The sequence below is a fragment of the Lepidochelys kempii genome, chromosome 4, assembly GCF_965140285.1.
Source record: "Lepidochelys kempii isolate rLepKem1 chromosome 4, rLepKem1.hap1, whole genome shotgun sequence".
NCBI classification, from domain to species: Eukaryota; Metazoa; Chordata; order Testudines; family Cheloniidae; genus Lepidochelys; species Lepidochelys kempii.
Genome location: NC_136383.1, coordinates 86,354,579 through 86,377,185, shown reverse-complemented (window position 1 = coordinate 86,377,185; position 22,607 = coordinate 86,354,579). Strand labels below are relative to the sequence as shown.

The 22,607-nt window shown below is 39.4% G+C and overlaps 1 protein-coding gene across 4 annotated transcripts in view; it reads right to left on the bottom strand.

The window, feature by feature from the left end:
* Positions 1-22,607, bottom strand: part of SGCZ (sarcoglycan zeta) — an 840,425-nt gene that overhangs the window by 377,168 nt on the left and 440,650 nt on the right. For all 4 annotated transcript variants that reach the window (XR_012158659.2, XM_073341950.2, XM_073341949.2 and 1 more), the window contains one exon: positions 5,829-6,023. Coding sequence is in view for 3 of the 4 variants with exons in the window: in XM_073341950.2 (XP_073198051.1) it covers positions 5,829-6,023 (195 nt within the window). In the remaining variant the exon portion in view is untranslated. The remainder of the gene's footprint in view (positions 1-5,828; positions 6,024-22,607) is intronic.

Below are 22,607 nucleotides of genomic sequence, written 5' to 3'. Positions count from 1 at the left end.
ATGAAAGTGAAATATAATGCTGGTAGATCAGTAATGTTACCTGAACAAATTGCACATTATTTTCTGCTTTTTGATGTCATGGGGTGATTTTTTTCTTCTTATGCTATTAACAATTGCTTACTTGAATACAAGTGCAAGGACTGGTGAAAAATATAAAATTATTTTTCCTCTTAACAGGAGGATTAAAGATTAATTCACATATGTCAACTAAATATAATCTAATTGGATTTGTAATATTTCAGGACTGTTAAAAATCCACATTAAGTGATTTTTGAACTGCAATATCCAGCATTGTCATGAAGGACTGCATTTAGGTATAAAGTGTATTACACTTCAAATGTTATCTTAGTGAAATCATTAAGCTCCCGTTCATTTAATTATATTTGCCACATGCATACTGCTAAAACTACTAAACCAAAGGCTTCAATCTGCTAAATAGTAAGCAGAAGCACTGAAATAGATAGATTTGCACTGTGCACTAAATGTGAGATTTGATTCTATATTCCATTACAAGTTATTCACTTTCCAATAAAGCTTCTAGATGTTTTATTCCCAAAGAGTGAAGCTGAATGCAAAGTAAATTAAACAAGAGAAACTTTATTGAAGCCTGTGGACTTCTGCCTCCATGTGGCTGAGTTGTCCTTTAACCTAACTACCTCCATTCCCTATTCCTCCAGGGACACTTCAGTTCCACTGACCATGATATATCTTCCCTGTTTTAACAAACATTTTAATATAAAATTAAACACAAATAATTGACACCCAGACTCCAGCTCCTGTCTCTTCTGCCAGAGGTTGTTAGCACACAGCTAAATTGGAGTTTCATCTTTACCGCAGACTCGTGGTTGAACAGTCTTTGAGATAGTTTGGTCTTCTCAACAGGTGAAGTACATAGAAGCCCTGGAGCCAGGTCCTCCTGCGAGGACCTAGCCAATAGAGAAAAAACAGAAGGAGTAGGCTTATGAGTTGTGAGGAGCGTCCGTCTCCAGGGTCAGCAGGTTGTTTGCTAACCAGCTATACTCTGTTGCCTGCTTTCACTGATTGTTGGCCATCTCCTCTTGGTGGATTCTCCATTCTTCTGGATGCAGCAGGCCTCCACTCAGTGGTGGGCAGATCATGTGGTAACAGAGTCTTTCTGCTGGTGGTTATCACATGACCAGCAGGCGTCACACCCTGCTATCAAGGAGCAGAGATGTGTATTCATTCCTGGCTGTTAAATCTACTCACAAGCCTGTCTAAGACAACGGTCAATGCCAAGGTGCGAGTCCTGTATTTTTTGCACGACATGCTTATGGAATGTGGTGGAGACAACAAACTTCCTGTCCTCAAAATATTCTATCCTGCATACTCAACTAATCTTTAATTTGACAATATGGTTCTGCTCCTACCAGAAACTTGGCTTTTGTCTTCTGGCCACCCTGCTCTTATCACATTCTTTTGACTGCTTGCAATTGGGCTTTTCCATTGCCTCTTTGATTTTCATCAGCTTCAGTGTTGAAACCAGGAGACAGTGCAGCATGCTAATGGATTCAATGTCCAGACCCCGTTCCTCCAGCTCGCTGATACTGGGTACATATGTGTACAACATCTGATCTCCTTGGTAGTGTTGGAGATGCATCAACATATGCAAGAAGGGGCTTTGCCATGATTGTTTCTAGGGGTGTCTAAGCTTTTTGCACTATTATTGGCTACAGGTGTACTGATGGAAACCCTCCACTCCAAAACCATAGCCAGAAGCTTTTTTTCTATTTTGTTCAGTCTCTGACAGGGGTCTGTTGGAATAAGTGACTGGCTGCTTTTGCAAAAAAGCTATACCCAATCCTTTCTCTGATGCATCACACTGGAGTGACAGTGTCTCTCCTGTCTTGTAGTACTTCAGGACAGGGGCATCCATTATCCTTTGTTTCAGCATGTCAAATGCTTGCTGTTACGGACCTGCCCAGTCCCTCTCAACATCCTGCCTTATGAGAGGACAGAGACTTGTACAGGAGCTGACATATGGTTCCTCTATTGCAGACAAATGTGGACAGAAAATGTATCATTCCTATAAAGTGCTGTACCCCTTCAGGAGTGCTGGAACAAATTGTATGAGGGGTGATGAGAGCCATTGAACCAAACTGTAAATCCTGTATATGACGAAAACCACTTCAAGCCAGTGGGCATGGTAGCACATTCAGCACTCCTAATTTCAGCACCTAGGTACCCCTTTCACATCTACTAGGAATGTGGAATGTCTGACTGCTTTCATTTTGATGGGATCAGCTCTGTCCCTGTGCTGTGAGCAGATGTTTAATGTATGTCACCTCATGTTGTTTGAGTCACATTTTATCTGCATTCAGTTTTATGTTCTTGTCCCTGCATCGCTGTAGAAAAGCTTGTCGTCATTTCCTGTCATAGTCTCATTCAGCTTCTGTATCATGGCTTCTTTCACCTACAATGAGGATATCATCTGCAATTGTTTTCACCCTAAGCAGTCCTTACAGCACTCAATGAGTCATCTCTGGAACACCTCTGGCACTGGGCTTATATTCATCAGCAGGCATAGCCATCTGTAGTGACCAAACAGTGCTGCACATGCTGACTCTTTAACCAGACTTATGAGTCAAAACCCAGTCTTCACACCACAGACCATTCAGATTCTGGATCTGGAAAGTACTAGCAAGATTTCATCTATTGTGTGCAGTGGATATTTTCAATTCCGGTTTCAGTGGCTTTGGTCTATGCAGATGAACAACATGCCTGATGACATCTTTACCACCACCAGGCTGCACTAGTCCCTACAGGTCCTCTAATGCCCCTGCTCTACACACTTTTGAACTCCTTGGCCCACTGGACTACATAGTGTCATAAGACTTTCTTTGCATGCTTACTACCCGATCAGATCCATGGTTTGTATGGCTGTATGCTGTATTCCCAAGAGAGGTCTGGGGTGCTTACCATCTACCATCCACAAACTTCAATTGGTACCATCTGTTATTTCTCAGATTAGTTACTATGAGGTCACATATTCCTTTGGGCTCCACTGTGTTCTCATTTTACATTGTGACCGCTCTTTGTAATGGGTGTGTTCAAATCCAACTCACCCTAAGAAATCACTATGCAGGAGGCTTCACTATTCAGCTGAAATCACAAAAGATAACATGCTTCTATGCATGGAGGATGGTACTATTCATCCCTTGTTGCTTTCTTGTCCTGACAGCTTGAACTGATATGCTCTCAGAGCCCAGGAGAGTCTCACGATGTTACCACCACTGTCTGATGTGCCACCCCACTCCTGTACAAATCTGACAATCTTCCAAGACCTTGCTCTGCTCTTGCACAAGATGGCTCAACCTTGCCACATTCCTTGTAATGCTGTCCTACCTTGGGGCACCTTCTCCTTTACCTGCTCATGCTGTCTCACACAGTAAATACATTTCACTACGTTTATGGAAGCCAATTGCTTTCCTTTCCTGTTGACTCCCTGACATGTAGTTCTGGGGATGCGATACACCTTCTATGTATTTCATCTTTCCTCTCAAGGCTTCCATTGCATGCCCCATGTCTAAGCATTTGTCTAATGTGAAAAGAAAAGGAGTACTTGTGGCACCTTAGAGACTAACCAATTTATTTGAGCATGAGCTTTCGTGAGCTACAGCTCACTTCATCAGATGTTTACCGTGGAAACTGCAGCAGACTTTATATACACACAGAAATCATGAAACAATACCTCCTCCCACCCCACTGTCCTGCTGGTAATAGCTTATCTAAAGTGATCAACAGGTGGGCCATTTCCAGCACAAATCCAGGTTTTCTCACCCTCCACCCCCCCACACAAATTCACTCTCCTGCTGGTGCTAGCCCATCCAAAGTGACAACTCTTTACATAATCAAGTCGGGCTATTTCCTGCATAGATCAAGGTTTTCTCACATCCCCCCCACCCCCATACACACACAAACTCACTGAGTTTGTGTGTGTATGGGGGTGGGGGGGATGTGAGAAAACCTTGATCTATGCAGGAAATAGCCCGACTTGATTATGTAAAGAGTTGTCACTTTGGATGGGCTAGCACCAGCAGGAGAGTGAATTTGTGTGGGGGGGTGGAGGGTGAGAAAACCTGGATTTGTGCTGGAAATGGCCCACCTGTTGATCACTTTAGATAAGCTATTACCAGCAGGACAGTGGGGTGGGAGGAGGTATTGTTTCATGATTTCTGTGTGTATATAAAGTCTGCTGCAGTTTCCACGGTAAACATCTGATGAAGTGAGCTGTAGCTCACGAAAGCTCATGCTCAAATAAATTGGTTAGTCTCTAAGGTGCCACAAGTACTCCTTTTCTTTTTGCGAATACAGACTAACACGGCTGTTCCTCTGAAACCTGTCTAATGTGAGATTGTCTTCCCAGAGCAGAGGGAGGGGATGATCCCAAGTGCCACAGACTATCCTGTCCCAAATTAGGGAGTCTGTCAAGACTCCAACATTGCATGTAGGCAGCCAGTGTTTGTAAGGCAGTAACATGAAATCTATCCCCTCCCCTTTAGATTGTTCTCTAGTGAAAAGCCTGTGTCACTCCACAGTTTTGTCCTGCTTTGGGGAGCAATAGGTCCTCGGGGCTCCTAGGATTGCTGGGAGGCTTGAGGCAGTGTGTGGTTCAGAGCAGTGCAGATCTCTCCTCCTTGTTCCCCAATAAGGTAAACTAATAATTTTAATTTCCTGCTGTTGCTGTCCTCCTGCATGGCCAGGTCTGTGTACAGTTCAAACTCCTCCTTCCACCGGGCACATTACTGGACTAGGTTTGTGTCTGCAAATTCCAGACCAAGTTACAGGACTCATTCTGCCAGCTGCTACACTTCAGATAATTCCCTGATCAGATGTTACCACCAGATTTTATTTGTAAAGGAAAGAAGCTGAAACAGGTAAAATTGAACAAGTGGAACTTTATAAACCCTGTGGATTGCTGTGTCTATGTGGCTGAGTGGCTTCCAATCTAACTCCACTCCCTCCCCATTCCCTTGGTTTCCCATCAATAGCAGTTCCTCCAGGGAACATGCCCCCTAGTACTCCAGTTCCCCTGATCATTTTATGCTAGCCATGGAAAAAAGTGTTTTGATATTTCATTTTTGTACAGCTGTAATTAAGGTATTTTAGTTTTCCAAAAATTTAAAATTCTAAATTAGGTAGTCCTGTGGTAGGCTGTAATCCTGAAAGCCAAATAAGTCCCAGGTACAAAGGTGTTTGTTTTGAATATTTCACCTGTATGGCCTTTTATGCTCTGGCCTCAGTGCGGTACAATGTATCATGAAGACAAGCATACAGAGGAATTCTTATGCATTTTAAGAACATCTTTATAACTGATTTAAATATCCTCTAGCTGTATTTAACATCCCCTGAATTTGGCTTATCATCTGAAGAAGAACGTTGCATCATGTCAAGAAAAGTCTGTAAACACATTTAAAATATTATTTATATATACATAAGCAGAGTCATAGATTTACAGAGATAAGGGAGTCACTAAGTCTTCCCACAGTAGAGTTATGATGTGTTGTGATCCATAAGAAAAACAGCAACCACCTTCACATATTTACATGGAAAATAAAGCCAATTAGTAGTTAAAATGTCCATTTCCAGATTCACATGTTGTAAACTGATAAATCCTTTCTCCTAATATCCAGTATCAATAAACAAACCAAAAAATTGTAACCTTCCATTTTAATTAAACAATAAATCTGTAATGTGTATGTTGATAGTTTAATAATGTGCAAGCATTAAAGAATACATGAACGTGCACTGAAAAAAGGACAAGCTATTAACATGAAGATCAAGAGATGGAAAATCATGGTGGTACTTACCACTGTGAAATTCATGACCTTCAAAATCCATATTGTCATTGCTAAGTTAACAATCATGGTAACCAACAGCAGAAGGACAAAGAAGTATAAGCACCTCTTTCGCCATCCATAAATTCCCACTGGATAAAGTTGCGGATTTTCAATCCTTGGCAGGCTGTTCTGCTGTGTTGCCAGTATATATTGTTCTCGTGTCATCTGCGTGGGGGGGGGGGGGGGGGGACAAAAAAGTAAGAAATGAAAAATTGTCATTTGATAGATTTTATTCTATGAAGATTATCTGAATAGGTTTCCAGAATCATCATATTACAGCCACTGAACTGTGTTAAAGAAAAAAAATTCATTGAGCCAAATTCAACCATACCAATTTGTTTGAGCTAGGCTTTTAGTACCCTTGGTATGATTTTTACCTATTTGCTGCTCCATGATATGAAGCATTCTTTTTCTTCTTCTTATCATGGATTATAAAGTGACTAATAGAGGAACAGATGTGATTATAACTAAGTCAGGCTACAAGTTTCAATAGTATATGGAAAACTAGGAGAAAAAAAATGTAGAAAAGAAAATAGACCATATGTGCTTGTCTCAAATACAGTTTTATTGGCTTCTTCATATATGAGCAGGTCACAGAAAGTAATTTTTGAAAGGTAAGTCATTCATATATTTAATATGAAAGGAGAAAAAATAGTGTCATACTTTGGTTTAGGACAAAATTTTACAAGTGAAATTCTCTGTTTTATTATGTATGCAGATGGTTAAATAAATCATCTTCTTACATATATTGTATCCCATAGAAAAGCATACATTATAACAGGGATCAGCAACATTTGGCATGAGGCCTGTCAGGGCCATCCAACTCGGTAAAGGAACCCTGCCTCCATCCAAATGAACACTCATACATCTGGATGATGTTCCATGCTCTCGGTCAGAGACTGAAAATTCTACTCACAGTGGGCAGTTAAAAAGTTTTCTTTTTTTCCCTTATCTTTTTACTGGTTTGTACAATATGACTAGTTATTGACATTGCAGTAACACCTACAGGCTCCAGGCAGGATTGGGCATTGTGCATATAGACAGACAGACATGCAGTCATTATGAGGGAAGAGTTACAAGAAAAGAGGGAAATGGGAAGGGGTGTGAGCAGGTATTCCCCATACTTATCTTGTGAAATACCAAGAGGATCAATCATTTCTTATTTTAGGAATAGAAAGGTAAAAGAAAAAAGTTAACTGTGCCCACTGTACTTCAGCCATCTGTGCCATGTCAACAGAATGTTGCGGGATGTAGTAAAAAAGCCTCTTTCACTTTAAAGCTCAGTGATCATGTGCAAATGTAACATCGATGGACCCCAATCGTCATTGGGGAGGATTGAACCTGGAACCTGTGAAGCTAAATGCATGAGCTTCTACTGCATGAGCTAAAAGCCATATGCCTCTTAGCTAAGGCTGTAGAACAGACTCATTAATCTATAAGTGGTCTCAGTGCCATTAGATGGGACAGAACACCACACCGAGGAGGTGTATGGGTTACATACTTTCCCTAGCTGAGGAAGCATGTCCCAACTTCAGAAACTTCCCAGATGAAATCCCGGATGAGCCCCCACTTATAACGCCAACAGACTCTGGTCACCAGTGGGCAGGATTGAACCTGGGACCTCAGATCTGGACCATATGGCTGTTAGCCAAGGCTTTGGGGAGCAGACTCATTACTCTCAGGAGGCGTGTGGGTTACGCAAAGACCATACTTTAAACCTTTATAAGGCTACCATATCAAATGGATTGTTGTCACCAGGCTACCAAAAGGGATAGTCTTTAGATCTCATATGTCTCAAGGGTCAAGGGTCTATTACAAATCAACGAGGTGTCAGAGCAGTTCATGTAAGGGTTACCACACCTCCACCCCCAAAAACCCTCTACCAATGATAGCAAAAAAAAAAAAAAAAAGTATTTCCCAGTATAACCTGCCCTACCAAGGAATGTCTATCATTTTTACTGCCAGTCTGAGTGGTTTTGATTCTTCATGACTATATAAAAGGGAAAATGCAAAGACATGGTCAACAAAACCAGATAATTTACTTAGCTCAAGCAGCAGACTGGACATAAAAATATTACAAAAGAAATTTTGTATTAGAATACCTTTAGTCTACATTTTAGACTGTTCTCAACATATGCCAATTTAGGAAATTAACTGAGAATGTCAGGGCACAGGCATTCACTACATTAACTTCTAATCTTTTGGTATTTAGGAAAAATTGTTTTAATAAATGTAGAAGTAAATACAGATATGTTCTTCCATTTTTACATCCTCTATTTTTTTTCCTGTCATTTATGTTCCTATTCAATGTTCAAACTTGCCTCCCTTTCAACATAAAAAGGCCTCCATTATTATATGATTTAAAATTAAATGAAGGCAATTTATTTTTGTTTTCCAAAAATACTATTTCTAATGTGACCATAAAATTATGACTTTGAACTTTACAGGAATAAAAAAATTAAGCCATTGAGTAAATGTGTATGTAGATCCATCCACCCAACCCATAACAATACACATCAGAGAAAATTACCAATTTTACATTTAAAAACAATGGTTTATTTCCTGGTAAAAATAATAGGGCAACTTTTAAGATATCTTATGAGTAAAGATGGTAAACTGATCCAAACAAAAGTAAGAACCAATGTATATCTGCTTGAAGGATCAAACAAAGTCTCAAATTTCACTAGGAAGTCTGTTCTCATGAGTTCAAGACCAAACCCATTTGGATAAGCAGCTGAATAAGTGGATACTTATCCAACTCAAAACACTGAGGTTTGCCCATCACTTCTTATGAGCAGAGATATTAATTGTGTGACATTACAATCCCAACTTCTTCCTCCAGCATTGTGAAATGCAGAGACTCCAATGGTGACTTGGAATTGGATTCACTTTGTGAACCTGTTACGGAGAAGTTTGGTCAGTGGTCCTGTCTTTTCTTTAACTCCTATTCTTTCACAGTTGCTTTAAGTTCTTTACTTCCAAATCACTTTAAAATGTATGTATCACAGCAGTGAACATTAGAAGGCATATATAGAATTGTAATAAAACAGGTAAGGGACAGAATTATGCATGTTATAAAGTGATCTGAAAAACATAAGTCTCACAATCAGGGGGGATTGAGAGGATTTTTGTTTTGCTTTGTTTTTTTTTTGTTTGTTTTTGTTTTTTTTAAAGAGCACAGAAGGCTACCCTTTGCCCCTTGGTCTTAATTACATGATTGTTTCTTGTAGTCAGACTTCACCAACAGGGTTTCTTTCAACTAAACACACTTCTCTCAACTTCTAGAGAGCTTTCTAGTGCAGGTTAGCTCAGAGGCCTCAAAGCATGCTCCCCTTATGCCCTGGCAGAATGACATAATTTACCACAGCTGTCGCCAGCCATATTTTCTTGACAGTCCATGAACTGAGGCAGCTGCAGTTTTTCCCTTCTTAATAGATTAGTTAACCCTATTCTTTCCAGCTGCTGAATTCCTGTATATTTGCCCAGTCATAATCATAACAATTTCTGAATAGTTCTTGAATTATTTGGGTACATTCTGCCCATCCCTCACTCTTTACCTTGTGACCTACAAATATATTATCACAATAGAGCTAGGTTAAAAGACTTAAGGTTGTAAAGTGAAGCTCTCAAAAATTAGGCAATGTTGGAACTCAGGTTGCCCATAAAACCTTAATTTGGCCTCCTTGTGTATATGCATTATAACAGTCATTAATTACATTATCACATCCTCTCCCCCTCCCACCTCCAAGTCAGGATTCCTGCCTCATTCAGATCATAGGATGGACAGATTTCAGTATATGTTTTTATTTTTATCATTTCAAACGAGAAAGGGTTTTTTGTGGGGTTTATTTTTTGGGAGAGCGGGGGGGGGGAGATAGGGAAGGGAGGGAGATGGATTTATGTATTGATCATTCAAGACTCCTACCTTTTTGACCCAAAATATCATGAGAAGAGCTCACAGTCTCAGCACAGTTGAAACAGAGTCTGTGTTTGACCCCAAGCCTGTACTAAAAACTTGTCCAGATCCTGATTCAAAAACCTCCTCTTCCTTGGCTCTGCACCGTAACATAATACTTTGATATTCCTTTGGCATCTTTTATGCCTCTAAAAGGAATATTTCAATTACAGCTAGTTGGAAATCTTCCATTGAAATGATTTTTGACAGAAAATGCACTTTCCACAAAAATCAAATTTTGGCTTGCTGCCAAGGACAGCAAACTTAGAAATGCCTTACCTAACAGACCATCTTCAGAAGGCTTAACGTAGATCCTGATCCTGCAAGCTGATAAACGCAGGTAGACTTTACCATCTTGCCGAGTCCCACTAATCTCACTGGGGCTCTGCACAGGCCCAAGGGTGCCTCACTGATTCAATTGTAGGATTGGGGTGTAGACTCAATTCTTCCAAGCAGTAGGGTGACCAGATAGCAACAGTGAAAAAATGGGATGGGGTGGGGAGGTAACAGACGCCCATACAAGAAAAAATCCCAAAAAACAGGAACTGTCCCTATAAAAACGGGACAGGTCACCCTGCCAAGAAGGGATTTTGTTTTTATTTCTCCGCTGAGACCCAATGAACATTAATGGTGTCATAAAGATAATTAAATATATTAGGGCAGTGTTCTATGAAATGGTCAATAGAATTGTAATATAAGCAATCTGATTAATTTTGGACACAAAAAAAATCAGAAGGCCATCTGTGGATACATTATAATGAATGAAAAGGATATTGAAGGAGATTTTGGGATTCAAATTAACAATAGAATAGGTTGTACTATTCTGTTACTACAAAGATGGCAAATCAATTCATAAAGTGCATCAAAGGGTGTATTATAATAAACAGGGCTGTGCAGTGATTTTTTTAATAATCGCAACTAATTGCAAGATTAAAATAGTTGTAACTAATCGCAGTCTTAATTGAACTGAAACACCACCACCACCACTTAAATGTATTATAAATATCTTTGGATGTTTTTCTACATTTTCAAATATATTGATTTCAATTACAACAGAATAAAAAGTCTACAGTGCTCACTTTATATTATTTTATTACAAATATTTGCACTGTAAAAAGAAACAAAAAATAGTATTTTTGAATTCACCTCAAAATGTAGTGTAATCTTTATATTGTTAAAGTGCAACTTGTGTTTTAAAAAAAAAGTAACTGCACTCAAAAACAAAAAACAATGTAAAACTTCAGAGCCTACAAGTTGAAACAGGAAGGAACATACGAATGTTTAGCATACCTGATACAAATGTCTTGCAACACCAGCTACAACTGTGCCATCTAAACGCCTGTTCCCACTTTCAGGTAACATCATAAACAAGAAGTGGACACCATTATCTCCAGTAAATGTAAACAAACGTCTTAGTGATTGGCTGAACAAGAAGTAGGACCGAGTGGACTTGTACGAGGAGAATTGAAAAATACTATTTCTTTTGTTTATCTTTTAAAACAAACCACAGAGTGCTCAGATTCTTTGAAGAGGCCTTTTTGTTGTTTTAAAGAACAGGAGGGGACAGGAACAAAAAGGAAAATATTTTAAATGCAATACCCTGTGACGTGGGGATGAGATCCCTGTACTTGGGCTCCTGATTCTGCAGCTGGCAGTGTGAAGCTCACACTATGGTAGTGGGGGCCAGTCACCACAGAAGACCCATTAAGACAATACATAGCCCTCCACAGCAAAATTTTGGCAGCTCAGCTGCTGCTTCCTGTTTCATCCAGCCTTCCCTCCACTTATGGCTGATGATGATTACTGCTGGGACAGGGACTTTCTCTGCTACTCTAGTTGTTCCCTCCACTCCACAGCTCTGAGTGCAGGCAGCTGGGAGTGAGGGAAGTAGAGAAGGAGAGATTGGGAGAACGAGACAGAGACAGACTCTTCCAAAAAGAATATTCCTGCAGCCTAGTTGAAGATGCACTGAACTACAAACCAGCAGCCCATGAGCTCTCCTTTCAACTTTTCCAGTGACTATTAAATTAATATATACCTTTCCTGCTCCAAATTAACAACCAAGGTCTCATACTCCTACCTTATCTGTTAGTGAATGACAATTTGTCTCCCCTAAAGTCCCTGAGAGCAAAAGGGAGCAGAGTTCAGGTTGGTGTAGAAACCACAACTATTTCCAGACTTAAGATTTTGAGATACTAGTACAATGACCTTATTTTCTGACTATCAAGCTTTTTAAAACTTTACCTTCAGATGTTCTGACATTTAAACCTGTGTGCATTTCTTTTTTATAAACTACAAAATTAGTGTTTTTGTTGAATAGGTTTTTATTTAAAACTTTAATTCTATCAAAGTTACTTTATTTTTTTAAAAGGAGGAATTTTAGAGATTTTGAACTTTTAATGACAAGAACTAAGTTTAGACATATCCTCGACGTAGGTGGAAAAATATACCTATATAATCACTTTTAATATCCGCAAGAGAAGGATTTGTTGATTCAGTGTGACCATTTTGTGCCAACTCAGTATTTTGGTTTTACTTTTTTGTCTAGTGGAGCAGTCGTAATATTAATGGGTATCATTACAGAATTCCATTGTAGTACATTTACTAAATGTCTAATAGTTTGCAGAGTATTTACTGTGTCTTCCAAAAATCACTAGCTAGCTTTATTTACTCTTTTAGGCCTCATGCAGGATCATCAATATCTTTAACACACATGTTAGCTTCAAAATGTTTACTTTAAACCACAAAAATTTTTAAAATCCAATATCAAGTAAAAATCTATTTCCACACCCATATTTTTCTACATTCACAAGCTGTGAAAATTCAGAACCTAATCTTGCAAATCAAATAAATATGCCTCTTACCCCTACAGAGATAATAAAATAGATATGCAAAAATTGAGTGTGTTTTGCTACCTGTATTATTAGGATTTTAACAAAACACAGCACACCGCTTACAGATCTTGAGCATTTAAGATTTAATCTTAATAACCTTTAAGTAATCTTTTGATATTCAAGCACTGAATGAAAAATGTTATAAAGGAATAAAAAGCATATATAAAATATGACATTAGTCAGACCAAACAATGATTTAGGCTGACAAGGGACCTCCAAGCAATCAGGTGACCTGTAATGGAACAGATTTTTGTGTGGTGTTTTCTGCCAAAGCAGACAATGAACCAAGAGGAGAAAATATAGCTACTAAGATGAAAGTGCCCACATCGGCATTTAGTGTGAAAGAGAAAAGCAAAAACAATCTGCTCTTAACCAGCCATAGCAGCTCAGCAGAACTCTTTCAGGACATTAGACAGGTAATTTACCAGAACCAGCTGGCTTTCCTCACTCACCCGGACCGTAACATGCCCTCTAGCCAGGCAGCCCAGGCTGTGGGCACCTCTTTTTTTGTGTGTGACATGCCAGCAAGTTACTTGCTCTTTTTCCAATTTGTGCAACATGTGACATTAAAAAAAACCTGACAGATTAAATATTACTTTAGGTCTTCTTTACAGTCTTTAGCTGGCAATCTACAATGTGTAGTGTAACGTGTGTCACATACAGCAGTAGATGCTGCATAGGAACAACAATAATTTCTTACGCTGAAGACTCTAAAGCATATATATATGTATATATACATTCTAAACAGTCTGAAATCATTATACCTCAGATAAGATCAAAAATGAAAAGGGTTTTTTGGTGGGGTGGGTTATATGAAAAGAATTATTAATGGTATAATCAGTGGCTAGCCTTACTTTTGCATCTCTTGTAAAAGGCTTTACACCAACATAAATGAATTCACTCAGAAAGATTTTAAATGACAAACAGTTATATGCAAAGCTCTTGCTATCACTTCCAGTTTGCGCAGCGCATTCTAACTTATGTTTCCTTTGTCACCCAAGGGCTTAGACTTCTCTAAGTGACTTCTAGAATGTTAATATAAATTTCTGGTAATCAGGATCACAATGCTGGCCAATGATTCCATCACCTATGACAGAACAGGCAGTTCTAGATTGAGAGGGTAGTGAATATTGCTTTCTTAAACAATTAAACGCTGGAAGGGAAAATAGCTTCCCTTGGTATCATCAAAAACAGACTAACTACAAATTTTATATTAAATATAAAGACTAACTAGACCTAAGCACAAGGGAATTGGTATTAATATTCTGTTGGTAAGAATAAAAAAAGTGTTAGCTCATGCATGCCCTGTCCTTATTTAAATTATATTATCAATATAGAAAAACACTTACTTGCAGCAGGTTAATGGCCTGATATTACGCCTTACTATAGGGCATAGATTTTAGTACTGAGCGTAATCCCCATTGTGGATTATTTAAAATGCTCAAATATTTAAAATCAAAATTATTCTTTATTAGTGGCAATGTTTACTTTTTCATTGCACTCGGTTTGGAAATGAAATTGGACTTCACTGTTTAACTTTGATTATAGCAATTTTCTAAGCAGTTGCATTTTCTCAGTCCTGTGCACTACCATAATGCTTTTGTACTGTCTGCCTGAAACAATGAAGAGCTGTGAACTACCTTAGGCCAAATTCCTGCCCCACTGCATAGTGCAAATGCCCCACTGCATAGTGGAAACAGGCTGAGACCTAGGGTGTTCTTCTGAGGCTATGGTAGAAGGGATCCTTCTCCCCATGCAATTCCTTGCCAACAGACATCTGCTAGGGTAGCCTTCTTGACACTTGTGTCTCTACTACAAGGTGGTGCAGGGGGGAGAGTTCAGTGGATTAACCTAGCAGAGGATTTACCACTCTTCCCCAAATCCCCATTGTGCAATGGGACAGAGACTGCTCTTCCACATAAGCTCTGCAAATCCTGCTCCACACACTGTAGTGTATGGCATGATCTCTGCTACATGAGAGACCCACATAGGTGCAATAGAGGGAATTGCGTGTGAACTGCTTCCCTTTCTGGGACTTCTGGGAAGTTTAAATGGGCTCTTTCCCATATACTTCAAGATTTGCAAGCACTGGCAGCAACTTGGTGAAATCTTCTGACTAGTTACCTCCTAGACAATGTGCCAAAGGTTGGATCTCCTATGAATAATGAAATCCTATATCCTCTATCTAATCTCTCTGAGAGCCACTTCATTCTTGAGAGCCACAGTCTCTTTCCTATTCTAAGTCCAGGTAGCCAGGTTTGGCAGATGAGAGCTTGTCAAGGTTCATGTGGGGACCTGCATGAAAAACCTCCTAAGCTTATCTTTACTAGCTTAGGTCAAAACTTCCCCAAGGTACAAAATATTCCACCCGTTGTCCTTGGATCGGCCACTACCACCACCAAACTAATACTAGTTACTGGGGAAGAGCTGTTTGGACGCGTCTTTCCCCCCAAAATACTTCCCAAAACCTTGCACCCCCTTTCCTGGGAAATGTTGGATAAAAAGCCTCACCAATTTGCATAGGTGACCACAGACCCAAACCCTTGGATCTGAGAACAATGAAAAAGCATTCAGTTTTCTTACAAGAAGACTTTTAATAAAAATAGAAGTAAATAGAAATAAAGAAATCTCCCCTGTAAAATTAGGATGGTAGATATCTTACAGGGTAATTAGATTCAAAAACAGAGAACCACTCTAGGCAAAACCTTAAGTTACAAAAAAGATACAGACAGAAATAGTTATTCTATTCAGCACAATTCTTTTCTCAGCCATTTAAAGAAATCATAATCTAACACATACCTAACTAGATTACTTACTAAAAGTTCTAAGACTCCATTCCTGGTCTATCCCCGGCAGAAACCAGCATAAGACAGACACACAGACCCTTTGTTTCTCTCCCTCCTCCCAGCTTTTGAAAGCATCTTGTCTCCTCATTGGTCATTTTGGTCAGGTGCCAGCGAGGTTACCTTTAGCTTCTTAACCCTTTACAGGTGAGAGGAGCTTTCCCCTGGCCAGGAGGGATTTCAAAGGGGTTTACCCTTCCCTTTATATTTATGACAGAGCTCTACAAGGGTTGAAGAGGAAGAATCCCTCAGTCTGCAGTAGACTTTGCCATATTTGCATCTTTGGACTGTGAGGGCAACACCAAGTAGAGGTGGATAACAGATACCTCCCTGGACTGGCCCATGTTCTGCTGGACAGAGAAACTTCACAAAGCCTCTGTTCTGACAGATGGTGCATGCACACTCCCCAAAATCACTCCTCTCTCTCACTATGCATCTGCTGCTTCTAGTATCTGAGGGTCCTGCAGCGAATATGGAGACCATACTCCTGACGTTTTCCCAACAGTTGACCAGTGCGTATATATTTCAGAATTACTTTTTTTCTTCATATCAACCTCGTAGCAGTCTAATTCTCTTATTCACACCAGTAAGCAAGTGAATTTCTTAATATTTTGGAATTATTCAGGCACATAAACATCCCCACAAAACAGTAGGGTGTCCAAGTGTTATTTTAGAAAATAGATAACATTGCAAGTGTGTTTAAATATGCAAGCAAATCAATGCATGCTTGTGAAAAATCAGGAAGCAAAACAAAATAAATATGAAAATCCTGAATTTTTCAGAGCTCATGGGTTTTTCTTTTAATAATTTAAGGGGAAAATGACATTAACTCAGAGCGTAATTGTTCTCCTTCATATCCTCCTTAAATTTCTCCTTTGCCATGAAGCTTACAGTAAACTTGACCACTGCCTTTCATATTGACCAATATTGTCTCATTGTTTCCTGTTACTCCCCCATTGAGAGTATGTAGAGGTCAGGCTAAAAGCTAGAATGTGAAGGTGAAAGGCTACGTAATTCCCAAGCCTGCAGTTCAAGGAAACAAGTCTAAGTCCCAAATGAAACTCAACAGAATGAATGGGCCCAAAACAAAGGCGATGTATCTCCTTCTGCAAACCCTGAAAGGACCAAATTCTCCTTTTGTTGCTTGTCTCATACTCAAATTGTAAGCTCTTCAGCGGAGGGGCAATCATTTTATTGTGTTTGAGCATTTAGCACAATGGGGTCCATGTCCAGGTGCTATGGAATACAAACAACAACTTAAGTGGTCTTAAAACTTTCCTCTGGCTCGAGCAATTCAACAATTAATTGTAGTGGAATTCCCTATTTTAAAGGGAGGGAATATCTGTGCAACCAGTCAATTATTTCAGGCCAATTTAATTTTTAAAGTGAGTCTACTATACCTACTAGGGAAAAAGGCATTTCAAAATTGACTCGTATCAGAGTAGTGAAAAAATTAAATATCATGACACTATTGGGGGAGGGATAGCTCAGCAGTTTGAGCATTGGCCTGCTAAACCCAGGGTTAAGAGTTCAATCCTTGAGGGGGCCATTTAGGGATCTGGGGTAAAAATTGGGATTGAGCAGGGGGTTGGAATAGATGACCTCCTAAGGTCCCTTCCAACCCTGATAGTCTATTGAAGTCAATGGTTGCTTTGCCACTGATTTTCATGGGGACAGATTTCATGACAAGTGTGTGCATTTGGAGAATTTGGTCCTTTCAGGGTTTGCAGAAGGAGTTACATCGCCTTTGTTTTGGGCCCATTCATTCTATTGAGTTTCATTTGGGACTTAAACTTGTTTCCTTGAACTGCAGGCTTGGGAATTACGTAGCCTTTCACCTTCACATTCTAGCTTTTAGCCTGACCTCTACATTTCCTGAACCCTGAAAGCTGTGTTCTGCCAAAGAGCTTCAGTTAGGAGGCCAGATGAATAATGAAAACATAATTTGTTTTTCAAGTTCCCAGAAGACCTTTAGAACAAATAGGAAAGGATGCACTATAATTTCTCTCTCATACGATGGCTTTTCTATTTACCAGCAACATTGGCCTGGAGAGTCACTGATTTAGGGGAATTCTCAGTCAAAAAGCTATACATGCAATTTTTCAGTTTAAAGCAGTTCTCAGGCTTTTGTCAAACAAAATGTTATCTTATTTATCAAAATTTCCTGTGACCTTCTTTCTGCCCTAAACCTCACCACATATCAGATAAGCAGTTATGTACATTACTTGTGTTCTGAGCTTATTTTATCATTGTTTCTATCTGGAAAGGAGAGCAAGAAAATTTTACCAAAATATTCTATAGGAGCTGCTTTGTTCCATTGTTTTCTTAAAAATTAAAACAGAAAAGTGAGTATGTTGCTTGAATCTGTGCTGATGGATGTCTTTAGCTTGTTTGCACTCCTTAACTATGGCTATTGGGTCAGGGGTTCCAGATGTCAGTGCAATGTTCCTTAAGTACCAGTAGCAGGAGCTGATGGAAGCCAGCCATGGGGATGAGGAATAGCTCTTTCATGGCTGAGCAATAACTCTAACTTCATGGGTTTCCCCTTTCCTGCATTCTTCCCGTGCTCCAGCTAGGGGTGGGAAGGTTGGGTGAGATTATATACGTAATTTAGATTTTAAAATGTGTCCATATCGGTGGACAAATACATGTTGATTAATAAGACACATCAGTTAGGACTCACAATATAAAATCTTCTCCAGCTCACCCCAAAGCAGGGTACTCCCCCCACCCTCCCCCCCCCCAAAAAAAAGTCTGGATCTCAGTCCTCTCCACCTGCAAAAGTGGAGGGACTGATATCACTCTCTAAGCAGAAGTGAGAAAAGCAATTCATGGGCCTTGAATTGCTTTTCTCACTTCTGCTTAGAAACCAGGATCATCCCCTATAGTCCTGGAATACCCCAAACTCCTTTTTAAAAAAATCACAAGGGATGCAAGTATGTAAGGAATGCAAGACTGGAATTCAAGATCCCACCTAAAAGACAGTATACTCAGTTGATTGGATAATTTACATGTTTGGAAGTTGAATAATTGAAATGCATCTGACTTTTCTTCGCCACAGAAAAATACTTTTGACATCAGTGTCAACTGGACTTAAGTCAGCATGTCGCTTGTGATGGTGCAATTTGCTTGGCTTTATGTTGTCAATTAGAATTCCACTTTCCTGCTAAGTCGATGCAATTAGATTACTACAGAGACTTTATTACAGCCACAGGCAGGACAGCAGATGAGGTATACAATTTTCTCCCTGTGATGCCAGCACTACTAAATAGTTATTGGAACAACTGTCTATAAGAGAGGACAATAAATGCTTCTACCTTAAATATTGTTTTCTAGTAAAAGTTATATCAGAAGGAAAGAATAAATCGTAAAAAAGGACATAAGCTAGATGTTGCTTGCTCTTAGCATTAAAAACTTACTGGGAACATTTACTGCTGCTCTGTATTTAACATTTAATTATGTTGGTCATTCAGTCAAATTCATGACTTGCTCATAAGAATGAATAATCATATGGTAAGTACAGGTTCATTTTTTTTTCACTGAAGATAGAGATTCAATGTATTGAAAAGTTACTGAACAATATTCTGTACTTCGTTGGTTTATACTCTTAAATGCAGGGACTGAAGTACTCTGAACATGAAGTTTCATCGTAATCGGTTTTTCTAAGTTATACTTTTAATAACCAGAATAATTTCATGTTTTTTTCCTGTACATGCAAAGCTCTTTGAACACAAAGGCTTAGTCATCTCTGTGCTTTGTCTCATACCTCTGTGCTTTCTCAATACATTAACATCTTAAAGAAAGTTTAAGACCAAAAATAGCCAGTGTGTTTCAATTTAATCAATTGAATTTAAAAACTCAGTAGAAGCAGCAAGAAATTCAAGAAATTAAAGCAAAGCAATGGCTTTCAGTTAGAGGGTGTGACTTGCCAGAATTGTTCTTTAATAATCATCCTTCAAACTTATATTGTGCCCTATCAATGTCTCTCTAGGCACAATGCAAAATTAAAATAAAAAATTGGTGTCGGGGGTGGGGGGCGGGGGGGAGTATCATGCCTCTCAGGATCCACAAGCAAAAGGATAATTTTCCCACTTCAGAGGCAGAAGTGTGGCAGTATTGTCTTTTCTGCTGAACTCCCCTCTTTCAGGAGGCTTCTGTTGAAAGTTGCAGCCAGGGAAGTCCCTGGCATCATGACTAAGTGAACACTGTTGCGAAGAAAATAATTCTAGAATAGGATTTAGGAGGGAAAGTAGAGTGAAAAGTGGCAGACTGCTCAAGGGGAAGAATTTAGAGAAACCCAATTTAGAGTTGGGGGTAGGTAAGATCTGAATGATCGTAAAAGCAGTGGGAACCTATTGGTTTGGGGAAAGGGGACACCAAGCAAGGAGGGAAATGACCTGGAAAAGAAACAAAGTTGGAGAGCCCAGGGGGACTGCAGGAGGAAGGGGCGGGGGTGCGGGGGAGAGAAGAGAACTAAGCAGTGTGGGACAGTGGTAAGGAAAAAGACCATGCTCTGTCTCTCCCCCCCGTTTACAGAATTAATGACTGCCTGAGTTAAAGTCTGAAACCTCAGAACATGGTGGAAGAGAATGTGCAGTTACTCAGTGCACAGGCGAAGGAGAGAAAGGAAATCCAAAGGCTCCTTCCCTCAGGTCAACAGGCACAGAATGGGCAATGGGGGCTGGTGCATGAGCTAAGTAAACTTATGCACGGTGTTTCCCCTGAGCTGGGTGTATGTGTAAAGCTGCCCCACTACTTCCTGGCTTGTTGGCCAAGCTTCTCAGATAAGAACCTCTGGATTTGAACATATGAACTAAAAGACTCACCTTAGTAAACTCAAAGGCAGAAGCAGACTCAAAAACAAGTCCAGCAACACTGGGTTGCACATGCATGAACTTGGAAGAGCATTTGAAAGAAACTGAAGAAACAGGAGAACTGGGCATGAGCAGGAGAGATCAAGATTGAGAGCAAAAACCATGAAAAATAAGAATGAAAATGACGTAGAAGGAACGAACATTTTAAGTGAAAATAGAACAAATGAGGCAGACCAAGATACGTATCTATAAATTATAAAGGGTAAGTTCTAAAAATATTACCATCTTCCACTTGCCCACACCTGTATGTTGATACAGAGTGGAAGACAGGAGAGAAGGGACTTTTCTAGCTTGTCACACTCACCATTTGCATTGTGTTTCATATTAGACCATTAACTCTGGGGGGCAAGGATTGGGACTGCCTGAGTGTTTATGCATAAACTATAGCATCCTGGGATGGACACCAAGATGCCACTTAATGCATTTCTACAGCTTGTCTCAGCTTTCTTACCTCAGAGTAGCTGGCTCCAGGCCTAATACTACACCAAAGTAAGAGACATTGATATAAAAGGTGACAAGACGAATCAGGTGCTCTGTAATACACATGAAGCAATTCCTTCAGCTTATGTAAATACCAGCAGTGGTCGAGTAACCAGAAGATCTTATAGATAAGGGCCATGGTGTAAGCTAGGAGTTGCGTCAGGAAAGAATTTGGCATGTAGTGATTAATGGTAGTAGTGAGAGTAGAAAGATCACTGTTCCTAGCTGCTTTGATTTTTTCAAGGGAAAGAGCTATACATAGATCATTCTGAATTCCTGTACTAAGAATTAGATCAAGTGATGATAATATTACTTCATTATGCAACACACATGCTGCATAATAAAGTGACCCAAAATGACTGCTTCTTGAGTAAAACATGCACTTCTCAGCTAAATTACCAGTGTAATCAGATTTCTAAATGAAGGCCCCAAATGACAGTCCCTTTCAGGGACACATCCCCAATTGCTGTAAACTGGTGTGGCTCCATCAACTTCAATGGAGCTGGGGAAATTTACACCAGTCGATAATCTGATCACCTTTTAAAGAGAACACTTTTCTTTTCTTAGTTATGGTCTCGTCAGACAAAGTCAATCTGAACCAATACCCACAAACACTTACTAGTCTGATATCACACCAGAATGACTTTGTAGTGACTGGAGAGGCTCAGGCTATGTATGCCATACTCTGTTCTGAGATTTTATAGTTACAATACAAAATAAGAATAGATTTCACAGAACCATAATATGGTAACTGTTGAAAAAAACTGAATGTTTCAAAGAGGGAGTCCCTCTATCCTGAGAATATACACTATACAGTTTCTCTGTATAATGATAGACAAATTATTTATATATATGTCTACCATTTTACAGAGAAACTCAGATGCAATTGGATTAAAGGAACAATGCAGTACCACCTCTATCTCAGTCTCTAATGTCAATTCACTTCCTGTATCTCCCAGGTACGCTTTCATCAAATTAAAAACCTGTAATTGCCTAATATAGATTGTAAGGGCAGAAGGGACCACTGAGATAATCTAGTCTTATCTCCAACATAATATGCTCTTTTTTAAACTAAACAGATTTAGATTCTGGAGTCTAATATGAGGAGGAAATGATCTAAAAATATTTATGTTCCAATTCAGGGCTTGACTTTGTATGTTCCTATGTACCTCCTGTGATGCCAATAAGTGTTGAAGACAACATCTTGCAAGATGCATTCAGAATTGAGCCTTTACTTTGACAGTCTGTGTCAATGACTACCTTAAATACAGCATGGCAAAGATATTTTTTCTGCACTTGCAGAAGTCGATGATTAAAGTTGGGGAACATTTCAGAACTGTCTAAATTGAAATTTTATAATGCCACTTTTCATAAGGCCGGTTATGTTTTAACAACAACATCGTGCAAATGAAGATCCGAATCCTGGAAGCCACTATGTGTGAGCCAACACCTGCTTTCAACCAGAGCCCCACTGAAGTCAGTGGGGCTTCAGTTGAGTGCTTTGTAGTACAGGAGCTCAAAAGGTCAGAATTTTTTAATCACAGGAAAATCTGTTCACATAACAGGGATACAAAAATGCTGCATCTCAACCTTTATTTTTAATAGCACCTCACAAAATGGGGCCCTGAACTGATCTGAGAGCTATATACCGTAAAAACACCCACACCAAGAAGGTATATATTATAGCAGGAAAAACCACAACA